Source organism: Nilaparvata lugens, chromosome 7, assembly GCF_014356525.2.
Source record: "Nilaparvata lugens isolate BPH chromosome 7, ASM1435652v1, whole genome shotgun sequence".
Taxonomy (NCBI): Eukaryota; Metazoa; Arthropoda; class Insecta; order Hemiptera; family Delphacidae; genus Nilaparvata; species Nilaparvata lugens.
The window spans coordinates 26,593,117-26,613,627 of record NC_052510.1 but is presented as its reverse complement, the minus strand read 5'-3'; the positions used below and the strand labels follow the sequence as shown (position 1 = coordinate 26,613,627).

At 33.0% G+C, this 20,511-nt stretch overlaps 1 protein-coding gene across 2 annotated transcripts in view; it reads left to right on the top strand.

The window, feature by feature from the left end:
• Nucleotides 1-156: 156 nt before the first annotated feature.
• LOC111046650 (dual specificity mitogen-activated protein kinase kinase 7) overlaps nucleotides 157-20,511 on the top strand; it is a 41,083-nt gene continuing 20,728 nt past the window's right edge. For both annotated transcript variants that reach the window (XM_039432406.1, XM_039432405.1), the window contains exons 1-8: nucleotides 157-399; nucleotides 4,142-4,293; nucleotides 5,880-5,993; nucleotides 6,346-6,573; nucleotides 8,027-8,206; nucleotides 11,401-11,624; nucleotides 12,559-12,717; nucleotides 16,261-16,524. In XM_039432406.1, the coding sequence (XP_039288340.1) occupies nucleotides 246-399; nucleotides 4,142-4,293; nucleotides 5,880-5,993; nucleotides 6,346-6,573; nucleotides 8,027-8,206; nucleotides 11,401-11,624; nucleotides 12,559-12,717; nucleotides 16,261-16,524 (1,475 nt within the window). In that variant the 5' untranslated portion in view covers nucleotides 157-245. The remainder of the gene's footprint in view (nucleotides 400-4,141; nucleotides 4,294-5,879; nucleotides 5,994-6,345; nucleotides 6,574-8,026; nucleotides 8,207-11,400; nucleotides 11,625-12,558; nucleotides 12,718-16,260; nucleotides 16,525-20,511) is intronic.

Genomic DNA, 20,511 nt, shown 5'->3' with positions numbered 1-20,511 from the left:
TTCTCATTTTTGAATATTTGAAAGCAGAATTATTAGAAATTTTTTTGAAGTAATAATAATTTTCATCTATTTAAATTGAACGGTCATGTCTCTTATTCAAAATACTCAGTGTCACCAACATTCGTTTAATAGTGAAATGCCAAAAATTATTCACTCAGAATCAAGATGGCGTTGTTGTTAATGGCTGCAGAAAAGAGAAGGCAAATGTAGGCTAGTTACTGTACAATTTACAATACTTTTCAGAAATGGCTAGTTCTTCTTTTGAAAATAAAGTTATGGATCTGGAAGCGAGGTTAAAGGCAGAAAACGAATCACATGAAAGAGATAATAAATTGCCTCGTGATTTCAATTGTTTCGTACAGAGCCCAAAACACAGCGAACGAATGAGACCCAACAAACGTAAGTAACCTTTATTGACTAACCAAAATCAATTTTCCACTTAAAAATCGTTTCTATTCTGCTGTTTGTGAAGCTGATAGGTTCTTACAATGTTGAGTAAGTTAAACATAAATGACAGATTTTGTTTTTGGTTAATTTAAATACCTACTAGCTTCAGCTACTCATTTTGTGGCAAGGTTAGACTAGTCTAGCAACAACGCAAACTTATTAATGTTTTTTAATTTATGACATCGTGTTGACTCTGAACCTTTTTTTTTGTTTTTATCACAGTACTTAGTAATTTTATAAAATGATCGTGGAACATATTTTGTGATTTTTTTTGTACGTTTTGGTTCAAGTAGCCTACCGCAACTAACATGATTGTAAGAAGCCTGTTGGTTTCATTATCAGTTTCAATAATGTGAGCTTATCAACTATTTTCCCATTCATTTTATTTAGTTCTCTTAATATTTTGTGATTTCTATAAATCCAACTTCTTTCATAAATGTTTAAGTTTAGGGTTAACTTTATTTTTATTTCACAATAGTAATCATTGTTTGTAGGTTAGGCTTGGTAGGTTGTAAGCCTTAAATTTATACCCTAAATCTACATATACTGTATTTTCTAATTATTATTCAGTAGATAATAATGTGTCTGGATTTTCCTCTGATGGTAACTTAATCTTTATGATTTGAACAATTTCTGTGTTAATCTTTATAGACTACGGTAGCTTGAAATGTTTGTGTTCTAGTTTTTGCTTTATGTTCGCAGGCTAAGTTGATTTATTACTTGAGCCTCATACACGCAATCATAAGGACGATAATATACCTTTCCATAGATTATAGATAGGCCTATTTGATTCATTTCAGTTATCAAATATTTGATTGTCTCAACACGGGACTTATAGGGAATCTTTGATAAAAATAGTAGAATACATACTATGATTATTCATAATTAATTAGGTATATAAATTTTACATGGTTCTTATGTAAAGATAAGTTCTGTGATATCTGTTACTCCGTTGTAAGAAAATCTGCCCGGGCAGCACCGCTAGTATAAGTTGAACTCTGGGCCTTTGCTATCATTCGTGATGGGATGCCTTTTATGGGAGATAACGGGATGCTCATTTTCCCTCAGTTCTAAGTAGTAGGCTACATTTCTGACATTAGCCTAATATTTTTTATCTAGGATCAAAAGTGTTCATTTTGCTCTCTGTTGTCCGATTGTTTAGTCAATGACGACAAAAGCACTTTTGAATTTGAATTTGAAGTATTATTCTTTCCTTCATATTTAGACACTTTGTACGTAATGCAGCCACTAAACCCTCGTGTTAGAAAAGTAATACTTTGGTCAACTTTTACTTTCATGTTGCTACTTTCTGTATTACTTTTATGTTGTTTCTGTTTTTTGTTTGTATTAGCCTAGTTGTAATGTTTAACAATCCATTTTCTCAAGGTCTCAAATCTTGACAAAATCCATCAATAAAGCAAGAAATAATTTTTATGATCAAAAAGCAGTCGAAGTCAAGGTAAAATTTTAAACTATTAACTAACTTCCCGCCCTGGAATCTGCCAACTGGCAGAAAACGCAGCTCTAGCCCAGCCCAGGTTACTGATAGTAAAGTAGATAGTTCAAATAATTTATTGCCCTCTATCCTATCCTCACCATTACTGGCAAACTGGCAAATGTGAGACAGAGCAAGCAACAAACCTGCCAGTGACTGACAAAGACAGTGTAGTTTCGGCAGTTGCTGTAAAAATGGTGTGTCTTTGCAGTACCCGTGAAAAGTCGTAAAAATATATCTATGCGTGCCGTCGGCTGATACAAGATTGCGTATGAGAAATCCAGCCGGTTGTGGATTTCGTCTGTACCGTTGTAATAAGTAAACTTATAGAAATCGCCAGTGTCGGTCAGTACACGTTAAAAACTATGATTAAATGTTACAGTATGAAAGTTAATTTTGATATTGGGATCAATTGTAAAATCGATATTGAGTAACAATTTATTGTGATATTGATATTGGAATATCGATTAGGTAAATATTTAAGAAATAATAAATATTTTAAATATTACCTAAATATTTAGTTAATATTTAAGAAATATTGGGTTGAGGAATATAAATATTTGTTTGGTTAAAAAATTATATCGGGGGACCGAGCTTCACTCCGAAGTAAAAAAGCATTGAGGATTTATAACGAAAGAGGAAATTATAATTGAACCAACCCTAGCGAGTTCTCACTTTTGACTTACTGAAGGCCAAAGTCGTCCAGCTGTTTGTATGTTCTACAATATTTCTAGAGATTATTAATCAATCAGCTTCAAATTTTGAACACGTATTCTTTGAACCTTTCTACAGGTCAAGTTCATTGGACAACAATATTTACTCACTCCTTCGTTTTTTCCGGATATAACTTGAAAATAACAATAAAAGTGCATAAGAAAAAAATTGTTTTGATTTATCATTTAGTCAGCTGGAATTGATTGCATGCTACTTCTGTAATTTTTCCATTCATTAAAAAACGCTGATGCTATTTGGGACTTATCACACAGACTGTCCTTATGCGCCGATACATGTTTTCAGACGAATAATACACAACATATTTAATTAATAAATTCTATATTAACTCGCTTTCGTTAACTTCTGTCTGCCTATCTATTGTCTGTCTGTAACCTACGCGTAATTAATAATAGGTACTACTTGTAATAGCAGTTGCTATGACGTTGACTAATGTTGACAAATGTTTTTTGTTCCAAGTGTTGAATTTGTGAGTAGAAGCTACTATTAGTGTTCACTAACACTTGATTATTCAATGTAGGTAATCATTCATTTTATCTTTGTATCATATATTAGTATCTTTAATTAAATGTTGAGATCATTGAAATGGGTTGAGATATCCATGTGCGGGGTTCGATATCACATGGCCACATTCCCATCAGGAATAATGAAGTTGGATTCAAAATGAAGCTGGATTCGAAATAATGTTGGATCTATATGACGGATCCAAGATGGCTGACAACTAATTCAAAGTTTTGAATCGACAGAAAGTAGTTTTTTCAATTGGAATAGGATCCTGATGGAAGCTACTTTCATATCATTCTTGTAAGAGGAATATTTTGTTCTTTCCATAATAATTATCACAAACTCTGTATAATTACAAGTTGCGGATATCAGAGATCAATACAACAGTTCATGAGCGAGTTCTTCAACCCAGGGTTCACTAGTATAATTATTTATAGTTTATATTTAGAATGAATTACTATGTTTGCTACAATATTTGTTAATATACTATGTACTATTCTAGTTCACTAATAGCATCTAGTTACTATCTTGGACTTTTGAAGTAAACATGTTTTCTAAAAAATAAACAAAAATAAGTTTTTCTAACAAAACATGTACCCTAAGCAACTTACCCTAGGTTAAGAATGATTCCAAGTTAAGGTTTAGAGCAGTTTTGGGCGTATGCCTGTTGTTTTTACCAGGATTGTATTTGTATAATGAAATGAATAAATCGTATTGAAATTGACAGATCAATAACTAACTTACACTTGATTGCAAACGTAGGCTATTTTAATGTCCCTGAATTCTATTAGATTAATATTGATTTTAAAATAAATCCATTTAGAAGAAACTCCTCATATATTTTTTTTAATATAAATCATGAAGGCCTAAGCAACTTACCATTATGTTGAGAATGATTATTCAAGACTCCTAATATTGCACAACTCTTTTCTGCTCCAGATTTAGAAAATATTATTTTTTCAGTTGGTGACTTGGGCACTCCTACCGTTTCTCGGAGGTCAATGGTGCTACCCATCAGTAGCATCAAAGTATCTAAGAATCCTTTGGAAAATGAAATCGACAACAAAATGAAAGAGATAATGGAAATGAGTGGTCTGCTCACAATTGATGGAAAGGTAATTTACAAAGTTATGAAATATCTTTGCAAATCTTTGATGTGATTGAATACCCCCAGGATGTGAATATATAATCAGTTTTCTAGTAATTTACTGGAATATTTTTTTCAAACAATGTATTAAACACCCCGCAGCTCTGAAAATAATAATTTTTCAAATAAATTTTTGTTATCCGATAATCTCATTTTCTATTTAGACTATTTTTCAAAAGCTTGTTTCAATCTTTTAATGCTTTTATGTTCTATGCAAGAAACCCGTTCACCCTAACCCGACATGACTAACTATTCAAAAATGAAGCTTGATAAATTCTCTACACTTTTTGTTCAGTGGAATTTTGTGATATTCCCAAGATATTCGCTTTTCAAGGTGTTTAATTGTTGAAATAACAGGGTTTTATCCAATGTTTTGCTCTTTCAGTGCTTATAACTCTCCAACAATGTATCATAAAAACTGATGCTTATCGTAGGTTTGTAGAGCATTGAATTCTTTTTGAAATGATGTATTATTTCACTTTTCCAAGTTTTCCTTTCATTGTTATAGCAGCTTCAATGTAGGGGGTGTAATTTTCATTACAAGGTGAAAGAGCAAAACTTTGGATAAAAACCTGTTATTTTAACAATTACACACCTTCAAGAGCGAATATTTCGGTAACTGTTGGGAATATCACAAAATTCCACTGAACAAAAAGTGTAGAGAATTTATCAAGCTTCATTTTTGAATAGTTAGCTATGTCGGTTGAACGCATTGTTCTCAAGATATGAGCGTGGAAGCAAAACGCTGAAAAATGCATCTTTTAAAGCACCCTCATCCCCTTAGCACATGAGTTAGGAATGGGGACTTTGACCTTTCCTCCTGACTAGTCTCAACAAAAATTGTGTACAAAACATTCCCTCCAAATTCCTTTGTCAATTGGTCTATTGTAAAAATGGAGATTTCACACTCAACACTAAAGCTGCTGCAAAAGGTGTAGGGGAATTCGTAAAAGCATGAAATTATACATCAAATTGAAGAGAATTTAATGCTGTATAAGCTCATTATCAACATGGATTTCACATCGATTTTTTAAAAGTTATCAGAGCAAAAATAGAAAAAAAAATTGGTGGCAAACTTGTTTTTTCAAAAATGTCACACCTTCAAGAACCGGATATGTCGAAAACTAGAGGAGATATAAAGAGTTGTAGAATGAATATTGTAGGAAATGATGTAAGCTTTAATTTGTTACATGACAGTCAAGTGATTAGGATTCATAGTTTTCGAGTTTTATGCGAGAAACCAAAAAATGGTACCTTTAAACCACCCCACCCCCTTAGCATGGGGTGTAGGGATGGGGACTTTTGATATGTTTACCTCCTTACTTCCCTAAACAGAACTGCGGGGTAAAATTTTCTTCTCAGCTTTTCCCTCTATAACCTTTCCTTGACTGTACTATATACGATTTGATTATTAAGGGTTGTAATAAATCAATGTTTTCCATTTGAAAGAATAAGCTTACGATTACTTCTCAACAATTTGTTTTGCAATATATCCATTTCACTATAACGCGCTCACAACATTGCATTAAATATAATGCTCATGTATTTTTTCAGAAATTTCAAACTGATATCAAGGACATGAAACATCTGGGTGAATTGGGCAATGGGACCTGCGGCCATGTTGTGAAGATGCTACATAAACCCAGCCAAACCATAATAGCTATCAAGGTAGGTTCAATTCACTCTACAGTATTAGTTGAATGGTTTTATTCTCAGGAAAAGCATTATGCTTCATTGTCGAGAACCACCCAGCATTGTATTATCATACTCATTAACACTATTTGCACTGTTAATGGCTGGACTGCCAAAGGACACCGAGTAAAAGTCCTTCTCGTCGACGAGCTTTAAGACATTTTTCTCTCCTTGATTAGATGATCTCAAATTTTTCTGACAAGCAGTAAAAGTTTTTGAAACGTTACTAATTTACATTTGAGTATTCTCATTTTCTCGTTTCTTATTTTTCATTTTGATAGTTTCTTCTAACATATTCATGTATGATTGTGTATTTAATATTTTTCAGCAAATGAGGAGATCAGGAAACAGTGAAGAGAACAAACGAATTATCATGGATTTGGATGTGGTGCTGAAGTCACACGACTGTCCCTACATAGTTAGATGTCTTGGCTGCTTCATAACAGATGCCGATGTTTGGATTTGCATGGAACTGATGGCCACATGCTTTGACAAATTGCTAAAGAGGTTTCGTCAGCCTGTACCTGAAAATATTCTTGGAAAAATCGCATTATCTGTAAGTACTCAAAAACTATCTCTTCTCAATCATTATGCTGTATACATAATAATTATTTTCCTTTCAATCACTGTATTCATAATATTATCATTTAATAATAATTTTATTAATGGAATGTTCAATAAGGCATAGGCCTACACTACAGTAATAAATATATTATCGGTTTATACTTATAAACAAAATGTAACTTCACAATATATTCTAATAGTTTTAAACATAAATTAACTCTTAAGGTGTTTTACTTGACCAATACACTCCTTTTGTGTTTAAATTGTCTGCTCTATAGTCAACACACTGCTGTAACCTCAAAGTGACGCTTCAACATACTTTTCGGCAAAATGATTTATTACGTTGATTGTTTTTTTCATGATGACTCAATAAGTGTAATAATTAAAGTAATAAAATAGAGTCAACTGTTGAAAGGAAATGTATTAATAACTTTTGTATAACTAAGTGAAGGAGCACAAAGCGAAGCCGACTTGATTAAAATTGTCCTGATTATTATTGGGCTTTCCCCACTTACCCCAATTAGGTAATGTTTAAACCTACATTTACACCCCACCGTTTATTTTTCTTGTCTGGCAAAATTAACCAAAGTCTTTTAGTTTTCAAGGAATCGAATTATGGCCTAGCAAAATTCACTAACCATCTTTAGTTTTTGATCCTCACGTTTTGAACACGGCGCTTCATCGAACATAATTCACTAACCATCTTTTGTGAGTTTTGCTCCTCATAAACATAAATTATTAATAGACAGTAATAACATTATTTCGGAAATGGTGAGCTATTGCAAATATCAGGCAAAACTCACCAAGTGTGACATTCTGATTTTGAATTACATTTTTTATTGAAATAGTAATTTTTTGAGTTATTAATTTTAAATGAATATCAAGCAAAAATGTGATTAAGAAATTTTACTATTACATGTAGTAAGTGCTAAAACCTAAACGCAATTGCTCGTTGTAGCATGGTAGTAATATCTGAAAATCCTTTTTATGCTCGTAACTCAAAACTGTAGTTTTTGACTTGGTGAGTTTTGCCAGTACAGGTACGATATAACAGTGATATGCGAGTATGGAGGAATTCCTTTTCTTTTCATATTATACTTGAAATGAAAAATTTAAGAAAACCTTGTGTATACATCGACGCGCAGTTGAAAAAGGAATAGTCCTGCCAAATCTCATAGAATCCTATCGATGAGATTGGATTACGCGTTTGGCCGTAATCGCGTTACATACAGACAGACAAAAGAAAATCCGAGTTGAAACATAGACCTCACTACGTTCGGTCAATCAAAAAAAAAAAAAAAAAAATATATATATATATATATCGAGTTTACTTCCTATTAGGCTGAATTTGATTGTGTTTGAAATGCGTCATCATCATTCCAATTAGATACATGTTTTTTCCATAATTCAACCGTTGATTATATATCAATCAATCAATCTTGCAGACGGTGAAAGCTCTAAACTACTTGAAAGAGAGTCACGGCGTCATTCACAGGGACGTGAAGCCATCGAATATACTTCTGGACGAACGTGGCAATGTGAAGTTATGTGATTTTGGAATATCCGGTCGATTAGTCGATTCAAAAGCCAAGACCAAGAATGCTGGCTGTGCGGCTTATATGGCTGTGAGTATCGATTGTATTTATGTAATATAAGAATTTATTAAATAATCAATCACGTCATTTATTTATCTTGAATTTTTTTACATTACATTTAGTTCAACTGTTGTGAATATCTCTCGGACGGTCGGCATGGAAAGTGACAGAAATTTGTAGCATTCCTTGGATGCGTGTTGTTTCTTTAAGCAACTCAAGTAGCCTATCTGTTGAGGCTATTTTCATAAATTTAATGAAAGCCTTGCTGAGTTACCTCTATTCAAATATACAGGGTGGGTGAAAAGTCCGAAAACGGCTTAATATCTCATACACAAAGGTAATTTGACGGTGGGTGTGATTGGGGATCCTACTCAAATTGAAAATACTACTTTACTATGACTTTGAAAATCTGGTCCGCCATCTTGGATCCGCCATATTGAATGCAACTTTATTTTTTTAAATAGGAAGGTGGTCATATTATACTTGAAATGAAAAATTTAAGAAAACCTTGTGTATACATCGACGCGCAGTTGAAAAAGGAATAGTCCTGCCAAATCTCATAGAATCCTATCGATGAGATTGGATTACGCGTTTGGCCGTAATCGCGTTACATACAGACAGACAAAAGAAAATCCGAGTTGAAACATAGACCTCACTACGTTCGGTCAATCAAAAAAAAAAAAAAAATATATATATATATATATCGAGTTTACTTCCTATTAGGCTGAATTTGATTGTGTTTGAAATGCGTCATCATCATTCCAATTAGATACATGTTTTTTCCATAATTCAACCGTTGATTATATATCAATCAATCTTTGCAGACGGTGAAAGCTCTAAACTACTTGAAAGAGAGTCACGGCGTCATTCACAGGGACGTGAAGCCATCGAATATACTTCTGGACGAACGTGGCAATGTGAAGTTATGTGATTTTGGAATATCCGGTCGATTAGTCGATTCAAAAGCCAAGACCAAGAATGCTGGCTGTGCGGCTTATATGGCTGTGAGTATCGATTGTATTTATGTAATATAAGAATTTATTAAATAATCAATCACGTCATTTATTTATCTTGAATTTTTTTACATTACATTTAGTTCAACTGTTGTGAATATCTCTCGGACGGTCGGCATGGAAAGTGACAGAAATTTGTAGCATTCCTTGGATGCGTGTTGTTTCTTTAAGCAACTCAAGTAGCATTTCTGTTGAGGCTATTTTCATAAATTTAATGAAAGCCTTGCTGAGTTACCTCTATTCAAATATACAGGGTGGGTGAAAAGTCCGAGAACGGCTTAATATCTCATACACAAAGGTAATTTGACGGTGGGTGTGATTGGGGATCCTACTCAAATTGAAAATACTACTTTACTATGACTTTGAAAATCTGGTTCCCCATCTTAGTTCCGCCATGTTGAATGCAAATTTATTTTTTTAAATAGGAAGGTGGTCATGTGATACATGATTTCGATACAGAATTTCAAGAAAAAATGAATGGCGGAAACGGCATGTCGATATCTCAAACCGTTTCGAAGATATTCACATTATTAATCAATACTATTCAAAGCAGAAAAGAGAGAAGAAAGTATGAGAACGGCTTAGTATCTCATAAAAAAAATGTGATTGCAAGGTGGGTGTGGTCGGGGATTCTCCTCAAATTGAAAATACTACTTTACTATGACTTTAAAAATCTGTTCCGCCATCTTGGATCCGCCATATTGAATGCAACTTTATTTTTTTAAATAGGAAGTTTGTCATGTGATACACATGAATTCAATACGGAATTCCAAGAAAAAAATGAATGGCGAAAATCGGACATCGATATCTCAAACCGTTTAGAAGATATCCACATTATTAATCAAATTCAAATATTATTTATTCCAGAGAATGCATATATACAATTACAATAATTGTAATAGAAATGTATGGAATACCCCTACAAAGACTGTAGGGGTGAGATCCTACTCACTGATGTCACTTATGCATTTTTCCATTTCTGATATGAATGGTATAGATAAATAATGTGAATATCTTCTAAACGGTTTGAGATATCGATTTGCGGTTTTCGCCATTCATTTTCTCTTGAAATTCTGTATCGAAATCATGTATCACATGATGAGCACCTTCCTATTAAAAAATTAAAGTTGCATTCTACATGGCGGATCCAAGATGCGTACCAGATTTTCAAAGTCATAGTAACGTAGTATTTTAAATTTGATTAGGATCCCCAATCACACCCACCGTAAATTACCTATGTGTATGATATATTAAGCCGTTCTCGGACTTTTCACCCACCCTGTATATTTTCTATTGATTTATGAATTATGATTAAATAACTTATAATCAATGTTGATCAAGATTTATAAAAAAAAGGAAAAAATCTAAATTACTTGAATTTTATCCTGTCCTTGACCAGTTCCCTTTGCCTTAGAGAGGAAGGGTTTTAAAATTTTCTCTCTGATAAGTTAGCAGTTAGGCTACTGGTTTTATACAACTCTATTGAACTCAAAGTTTAACTGTAGTGTAATCCAAATATTATGTCGGGCTGCATCAACTGGGATCATCATTTCAATTCACATGTAGTTGTGTAGCGTTGCATTAAAGGAATTCTGTTTCATTTTTCCTATAATACAAAATACATTGTACTAGATGAATAATAATAAGTTGACTTTAATGAAATTATGACAAATTTTTAACTGAAATATTGATAACAACTACAAGTTGAATACAAGCTGCTAAACGCATGCTTCACACGTGTGGGAAAACAGCAGATGATTCGCCACAAATAGTCATTCAATAGCTTCTTGACGGACGAAGGATTAGAAGAAGACAACGCATATCAGTTCTAAAATTGAGGCTAATAATGATAATAATAATAATATCGTGTGACCTGGCTGGCTCAGGTGTGGTGTCAGAGTTTTCTGGTCGCAACTGACCAATTTCAGGGCCTCTCACATGACCTAACGATTGCTTTTTAGGCAGCCGGGACCGACGGCTTAACGTGTCCATCCGAAACACGGGAGTGGCCCGAGAAAAATATGTTGCCCGGGCTGGGAATCGAACCCGGGCCTTTGGATTACAAATGATAATGATAACAATTCATAAATAAGATCTTTTTAGTTCGATCATACGATATCATCATCATTTTAATATTGAAATACACTGAAAAAGTATGTCATTCATAACTAAAGCTATCATTGAATGTAATATTTATTTTTATTTATCTAGCCGGAAAGAATTGATCCTCCTGATCCGAAAAAACCAGACTATGATATACGAGCTGACGTGTGGAGTCTTGGAATAACACTCGTTGAATTGGCGACCGGCGTTTTTCCATACAGAGATTGCAAGTCGGACTTTGAAGTGCTAAGCAAAGTCATACAGGAAGATCCACCGACATTACCTACTGACCAAGGCTTCACTCCAGAATTCAGAAGTTTCGTTGAGAGCTGGTAAGTCTTATTCAACCTTATTTATTAATTTATCAGTGTTATAGTTTTGTTCTCTAAATATTTCTCAGTGTTATAGTTTTGATCTCTAAATATTTGTGATCATTGTTGGAATTGGGAACATACTATATTATGGTATCCATTTAAATTTAGATCCGAAACAGTTTTGAGTTGACCGTGTTGCCGTCTCTCCAATCACTTCAATTCATTTTTTTATTCAAAAACATTATACATTACATAGTATGTAAAAACAAAGTAAAGACGATACATTAGTTTGTAACATTAATATGAAAAACAAGTAAAAAGTAAATGAATAACTCCATGCTTGGACGACAAGTCCGTGTGCATGGAGGAGTCTTCTGACATTCGATAAGAAAAATTATAACTATACTTTAATGACACTAGATACAATAAAAAATCTAGTAACTAAAAACTTAATAATAGAATAAGAAATTGAAAATTATAAGCAAAAAATAATAGGGTTCAACTAAGTGACGAACTAAAAAAAATTATTAAATTAATTTGCGGCATTCAAGGCATCATACAATCAAAATATAAATAAAAAGTACAGTACACTGACTCGATTCTTTGCATGAATGAGTTAATACAATTCATAACTTAGTCAATAGTTTCATTAAAGAACTTGAATTTTCCTTTAAATAGTAGAAATTAATCATAATCATTGGTAGAGTAAACTTGATTGTAATCGTCTCAACCACTTTTATTTGAAGATAAAGTTTATACTTTGCTTCTCCATTCAACAAGAATACTAGTCTCCCACTATAACCTTGTATACTGTACTATATATTTTTAATATTATCAGCATCATATACAGCCATCCTACTTTACACCCATTGATAAATCTAAAACATTGAATTTCGTTTCTTCTTGTATTAATATGTGTAAAACATGTTCTTACTATACTATTGTTTTTTAGTTTAACAAAAGACCACAGCCAGCGACCGAAATATAAGAAGCTGTTGGAGCACTCATGGCTGAGGCGGTTCGAAGTGGAAGAGGTGAATGTAGCCGAATGGTTCGCCAAAGCAATAGAGACTCCCTCCCCCGCCACCCCCACCAGTCTACACACCAGGAGGTATGCATCACTGCAAAAGTTCTTATTCAGTGTGACCGATAGGCTTACAAGTTTAATCTAGTAGCATTCTCATCTGTTCCTTTTCAAAATATCGTCTCATTGTTGAACAAAGTTTATTGGTGTAGTGACATTGGAATTGTAGGTACTAGCGTTTTTAATTTTTCCTTTTTTAAATTTTGTATGAATTTGTATATTATGTTTATAAATTATTATTAGAGATCATTTCGAGCACGTTCAATCGTTTCAATTGCTATTTTAATTTAATATCATTGAGTATCCTGAAAGATGTTTCAGTTTCTTTCACATTAGATTCTGCTTGTTTCAAGTTTCAATTCATTCGCAAATCTACAGTGAACTTTTCCTGCTTTTGTTGTTTTTTTTTATAATATTATAAATTTATTTTTGGGAGAAGAAATTCTTTCAACTTATGGTGTGAGTGTATGAATGGGTAGAAAAGTCATCAGTATTCACCTAGTAATTGTAAAGTGACTATTTTTATTAATTCTATTTGTGTTGATTAATGTTATTTGTGTTCATTGATGTTATTTGTATTGATTATTCATATTTGTGTTGCTTGCTAATTTTTAGTCATTTTTAATATTGGTCTGAAAAAATAATTTTTCACTTTACATTTTTTATTTTGCTTTAAAGTATGTGAAGATATTAAGCTGTTATGCCTCAATTCAAAAATGTAATTTAGCTGAAGTTAGTCAATCATTTTCAACGAAAACATAATAATTGTTTACACTTCACATAGAATCATAATCTCTATCATTTTCACTTTTCATTATTTTCATGTCATCTATTTGAGCTGATATTATCATCTTTTCCCTACAATAAGCTTTGTTCATTCCAATATACTTGAGAAAAATAATGGAATAATTTTCCAGTGTAAATATGTATTTATGGTTTAATGTGTTCAAATAAATATTTATTTATCTATTTATTCATTTATTGAGACAACTGGTAAAACCCATTTTGCCTCCTTCACAAAATACAATAATTTTCAACATAATGCAATTATCATTAAAAAGTAGCCTACTGTATTTTTTATTTAAAGTGTTATTCGATTTAACTTGATTCATCAAGTAATTTGAAATTTTAAATTTATTTACCAAAAAAGTTCATACATTACAAATTTGAAATAGTCTAATCTAAGTAATACTTCCAGAAAGGAGAAATTTGCTTTTGTCTGGAACTGTCCCTTTTCAAATTCAAAAAGAAAGCCCAAATATAGATTATGCTATGTCATTGTCAGTAAAAAATATCTTGAGTCCTTACTTGATATGAAGACTCGTGTTTAGTATTCTATAAGTTCTTATTATGAGTTTGAAAGTTAATTGAGCTTAATATGAAATTTGTCATTCAGTTAACCTGCACGTCAAATTAGATGACAACTTGTTGAGTATAAAATTCAAAACTGAATGTTACCTAACCTATTGGTTAATCATGTAACATTCTATTCGGTGAACGTGCAGTAGTACAATTTGGGGGAGTGATCAGCCTACAATGAAATTCACTACAAGCTGTCAGCATTCCTTATAAATAACATCAACAATGCTGAAAGTTCACAGTGAATTCACTCTAGTAGTTGCTAGTCTGCCATCAGAATGTAACAATAACATTCACTGACAAAACACATGTTTCATAATCATATTTACAATAGTACGTGAAAGTTTTCTTGTAAAGTTCAGTACAATGGAGTAAATATTTTCACTTGGAAAAAAATCTGAAATTAAAAAACCTTTTTATTCTATTCTTGATATTACAGTACTTTCATATCGGTGAATTAATTGAATCTAAATTAATTGTGTTTTTGTTACTGTCCTCAAATCTACGGAACTGTTTCTTTGAAACTTACTATACAAATTGAGCATTTTGAATTGCCTAATAATAATAGTCGATATTCAGCAACAGTGCAATTCAATCCAAACTTGCAGCAGTCTTCTGTTAATGAAGAAGGAGATACAACAGGAGATACTCTGATTTTGTTCGTCTCGAGACAGAAGAATTAAGGGCCGGTTTCCGATTCGGGATTTAGCCAAGTTCTAGACTTTACTCAGCTGGAGTCAGAAAATCAACTTTCCGAAACGGGGAGAAGTCACAGTCGTAGTCAAAGTCAGGTTTAAATTAAATTTCGAAAAACTAGAAAATTGAACACAAAATAAAATAAAGAGAAAATAGTGTAAAATTTCAGCTATTTTGAATTATTTAGTAATGTTTAATTTCGTCAAGGAAAAACATTTCCAATAATAGAAATGAGAGAATGAAGATTTATTCTGCTGCAACTATTTACTGCGACTACGCAGTAGTTTTCGTTTTGGAAAGCTAATTTTCTGACTCCAGATGTTTAAAGTCTAGAACTTACCTAAATCCCGAGCTCGGAAACCGGCCCTTAATGAGCACTTATTTTGTTATTTTTAATAAGAAAATAATAAAACCACATTTTGCTGTTACTTCGGTCCTTTTACTCGTGATACTTTTCAGGAACTTGAGGTACATTTCCTAAGCGACTACTCTAGACGCGTGTCCATAGCCGTTCTGTATTAACGGCTGCAGTCTATTAGTATAGCCTATATAATTGTAGTCTATGTCGACTATAGACTACAATAATATACAGTAATAGACTAGAGCCGTTAATACAGCACGGCTAATCATCGCTTAGGAATCGGACCTTTATACAGTGTAGAAGTCATCTTATGCAATCGATAGCTAATTTTCTATAGTGAGATTCACGTTTTAAAGTCAGCTTCTGATTTACATCATTTGCTATCCTTGTCTGTCATCAAAGAACATGACTCTACCTTTTGTCAACTCGGCGCCATTGCCAAGTTGTCAGCAATGGTTGATTTTGGCTTTAATGGAGTGACTGTACAGATACAGATGTCAAGTAGTAATTTTTTGTTCATTTGCATTAATAGATCTGGATCCCGGTTGAAAGATTTTTCAAGGTTATTGAAAATTTGAGACCAATAGAGACTATTTTTTTTATAAATAATTTGATATGCTTATAATAGATAGAAATTTGAATAGATTACCGCAACATTTCTATAATTCCTGTTTTTGCATTGTCATTGATACTTTTGAACTTCGCGCTGGGATTTCACGCGAGTGTAAAAATAGAGGCTTAATGAATACTATCTTATTGTTTTATCTCATATATGGATATTTATTATGATAATGAATATTTTTATGTTGAATATGATATTTTTAAAATAGAATTGATCATTATTAACTAATTTTATAAATTAGTAAAATAGATAAATGATAATGGATCGATCGAGTTGACAGAAGGCTGTTTAATTAGTATCACAAAGTTCTAACAGGAAGCGCTAGCTACTGTTTAATATTCCTTTCTCACTCGTTAACTTGGTGACAAACTTTCTATTCTAGTATGCTTATTCTATGAACCTTTCTGATAACTGGTAATTTATTTAGAGACACTTGTATTTCAATTGAATCAATGAAGATCGTTTCATTCATTCAAACCTACTCTGTATATATAGGCTTCATTCATTTAACGGTGATTTATGATGTTTTCAGGATCACACAGATGCCAGTTGCAACAAGTGTGAGGCGACCACCCCCGCCTCCTGTTGTGAACCACCACAGTCACAGATTGGTGACGTCAGCAGAACAACAGCACCAACCCAATGGCAACGCTCCCTCCCCCTCCTGTATTCCCTGCCACTATCCCCCACTCAGCGGCCGCTTCTCCCCTTGCAGGGCTGCTGAGCCTCCCCCCGTCTCCCCCCGGCTCAGCTCTTCCCCCATCCCATCCGAATGGGACAGGAATCGCAACATTGGGTGAGTGTTCATCTAGATTAAAAATGAACTATTACTATGCTGCATCGGCCCAATGAAGGCCAATGTCGACCAGCGTCAGTGTGTGGATGGGTTGTTTGCCAACGCTGGCTACCGCTGGCCTTCATTGCGCACTAGTCACATTGCAGGCTGGGCCAGCTTACTGGGCCAAAATGTAGATGCGGCATTAGTTATGTAATACACATTATGCATTTTTTCAGGGCTACGTAATAGCTTTTCGAATAAATAACGTTTTCTCACTTTTAAATGGCATCAATACTGTCAATACATGTCGTGCCTTTGAAAATTGAAACATAAAGGTACTAGGTTATCAACTTATTTTACTTATTATCATCATTTTACATACAGGTTGGGTGAAAAGTCCGAGAACGGCTTAATATCTCATACAGAAAGGTAATTTGATTGTGGGTGTGATTGGGGATCCTATTCAAATAGAAAAAAACTACTTTACTATGACTTTACAAATCTGGTCCGCCATCTTGGATCCGCCATATTGAGTGCAGCTTTATTTTTTTCAACTTGGAAGGTGGTCATGCGATACATGATTTCAATACAGAATTTCAAGACAAAATGAATGACGAAACCGCACATTGATATCTCAAACCGTCTGGAAGATATTCACATTAATAATTAATACCACTTATGTATTTCATTGCGGATTTGCATAGTAGGCTATTGATTAATAATATGAATATCTTTTAAACGGTTTGAGATATCGATGTGAGGTTTCCGCCATTCATTTTTTCTTAAAATTCCGTATCGAAATCGTGTATCGTATACCTTCCTATTTGAAAAAAATGAAGTTGCATTCAAAATGGCGGATCCAAGATGGTGGACCAGATTTGTAAAGTAATAATAAAGTAGTATTTTCAATTTGAGTAGGATTCCCAATAACACCCACCTTGGAATCACATTTTTTTAAGAGATACGAAGCCGTTCTCGGACTTTTTTCTCTCATTTCTGCTTTGAATAGTATTGATTAATAATGTGAATATCTTCTAAACGGTTTGAGATATCGATGTGCGGTTTTCGCCATTCATTTTTTCTTGAAATTCCGTATCGAAATCATGTATCGCATGACCACCTTCCTATTTAAAAACTTGAAGTTGCATTCAATATGGCGGATCCAAGATGGCGGACCAGATTTGTAAAGTCATAGTAAAGTAGTATTTTCAATTTAAGTAGGATCGTCAATCACATTCACAATCAAATTACCTTTGTGTATGGGATATTAAGCCGTTCTCGGACTTTTCACCCACCCTGTATACACATATATCTAATGTTGATCTTCAATTCTTTGTTTAATCATTCAATTATCTCTATTTCTACCAGTCTTTCAATTCTCATCCCGTTCAGGAAAGCAATTGACTAGCTCCTACTTCTCTATTCTGTCATAGGCCACTCGTTTTTGTATTATAACTACTTCTCCAAAACTTTCATCCTTCTTGAACGTACCTGTGAATTTCTCAATTATTTATCCCTTCTGCTAAAAATCAACTCTTTAGTTAGAGTCGTATACAGTATACAGGGTGTTTACGAACAGGGCATTGTTCCTGGGTAAGAAACATATCTAAATATCGTTATTCAAATTGTCCGGAAGTCTTCAGTTACTCACACAGCGGCCATTTTGCTTTTTTCACTTATTATTTTTTCTCTAAATAATGGTTAACATACGAAATTGAAACATTGCACATTCATTTATAACAACTAGACAAAGCTACAAAAAATTATGATAATTTTTTCAAATTCATAAAACAAAAAGGGCGGTAATTTAAAATATCGTTTCTTGAATAAGTCAGAACCTTTGGTTTTAAAAAATTACAGGAATAACGTTTTTTAGTAAATTTAATTACCAATACATTGGTACCTGACGTTTTAAGATTGGACCAATATTATAACTGAGATATGGCAGCTTTTCTAAACTTATGCCAAGACCAAGAGGGTTATGTAACATTAATCATTTTTTGAAATAATCTAAAATAGCTTACAAATGACATGCTAAGCAGATGGAGACTGTTGCATTGCTGTGGCAGACTTTAGCCGCATGCCTTGGCATGCACTGCAACTAACGCCCAGCGGTCATTTATCACTAAAACTGCCATATCTCAGTTAATATTGATCCAATCTCAAAACTTCAGGTATTCAATCGATAGGTAATTAAATTTGCTAAAAAAGTATAATCTTGTATTTTTTTGTAAAAACAACGGTTCTGAGTTATTGAAGAAACAAAATTTTGAATGGCCGCTATTTTGTTTTGTGAATTTGAATAATTATCATAATTTTTTTAGCTTTGTCTTTTTGTTATAAATGAATGTGCAATGTTTCAATTTCGTATGTTAACCATTATTTAGAGGAAAAATAATAAGTGAAAAAAGCAAAATGGCCGCTGTGTGAGTAACTGAAGACTTCCGGACAATTTGAATAATGATATTTAGATATGTTTTTTACCCAGGAACAATGCCCTAGAGTATTAGTAGGCAGTTCGTAAACACTATGTATAATGTATTATAAAATTTATATGAACATGATATTGTGAAGGATTATCTAATTATTTTTTTTAAATCAACTATCTCTCAAATTTTCAATTCCCATATTCAGACAAACTAAAATACTCAAGTGAAATTTTAATTTCTCAATAATCGAAATTTTTTGAATAAATTCCATCGAAGAAAGTCATTTTTCATCCCATAATTTTCTTGCTTTCTCTGTTATTTAATATTCAATGTCGTGTTTTACATTACTTGTTTGTGTCAATGTGCTTAAATAATGATAATATTATCGTAGAGAAAATATAAGATGATAAGATATCCCATGTTATAGGGAGTTTATACTCCAAATTACATTGCAATTAAATTTTTCAAGCCGGTAGCCCACGTAGTTCGTCTCCGTGGTAGTCTCTCATAGTGTGCCGTTCACACACTCGTCCAAGACAATAATCAATGAACAACAGTAGTCGCTAGTAATCGACAATAATCTACTTTAAAAAGCAGTCATATTTGAAACACAAAGCCCTATACTATTGGGTTATCTTCTCATCTTATATTTTCTCTATGATATTATTTTGTAAAATATAAAAAAATGTGAACATCCATATAGCTTGAATCTAAGATAATATAATGCTGCATAAAAACTATGTTACACTGTTGAACGAACGCTCGTGCAATGTTCTTGAATATAGCACCACAAGTTTCAATATGTTGCTTGAATCTATGCTAATCTTCTGTTGCATAATATCTAGTCTGGGCGCAAATGTCATGAAAAAGGCACTCCGTGGTCATTTTTGGGTAACAGCAGTGAAAGATGTTTCAGTTTCTTCGTTAGGTCTAGCATAATAAGAATCGTGATGATGATGAGTCGAAATCACAGACAAAACCTTCGAAAACAAGATGGCCGCCAAAATTTTTAGGGTTTTGCTACATCGCTTGTATTGTAATAATCAACCGTTCTTTGAACGAAAATATTTTTAAAATCTTCCTCTACAAATTTTGTTCTATAAAATTTCACTCTAAAACGCATATTTTATTAGACTATAACCTTCAAAAGCCCAAAAAACTTTTTTTCTAATTTCTTTTCATTATAACTTTCTCTGTGCACGGAATACAGAGAAATTCCATGTCTATGAAATTTAGATCGTTTATTCAGCTTTAAAACTATATATCTTCGTGCGCTATACGTCAACAAATGTCTTTCTCCAGCGCCCTCCAAAGGAAACCCTGCATGATTTCTGCTTTTGAAGGTTATCTATATAACAAGAGAGTAGGGTTGTGTTTGTTCGCATCAAAACATGTCAACTAGTGGATTGCATACCGGAAAACAGGAATGATTCAGATCTCCAAATATTGCACATAGATTCTAAAAATAATCAATCTCGTGCACCTCGAATCCCAAATTTCAATTTTCCTTTTAGATTTTTCTGAATTAATGTTTAATTTTTAATCATGCGATATGAAGTTTCATACGGCATATATT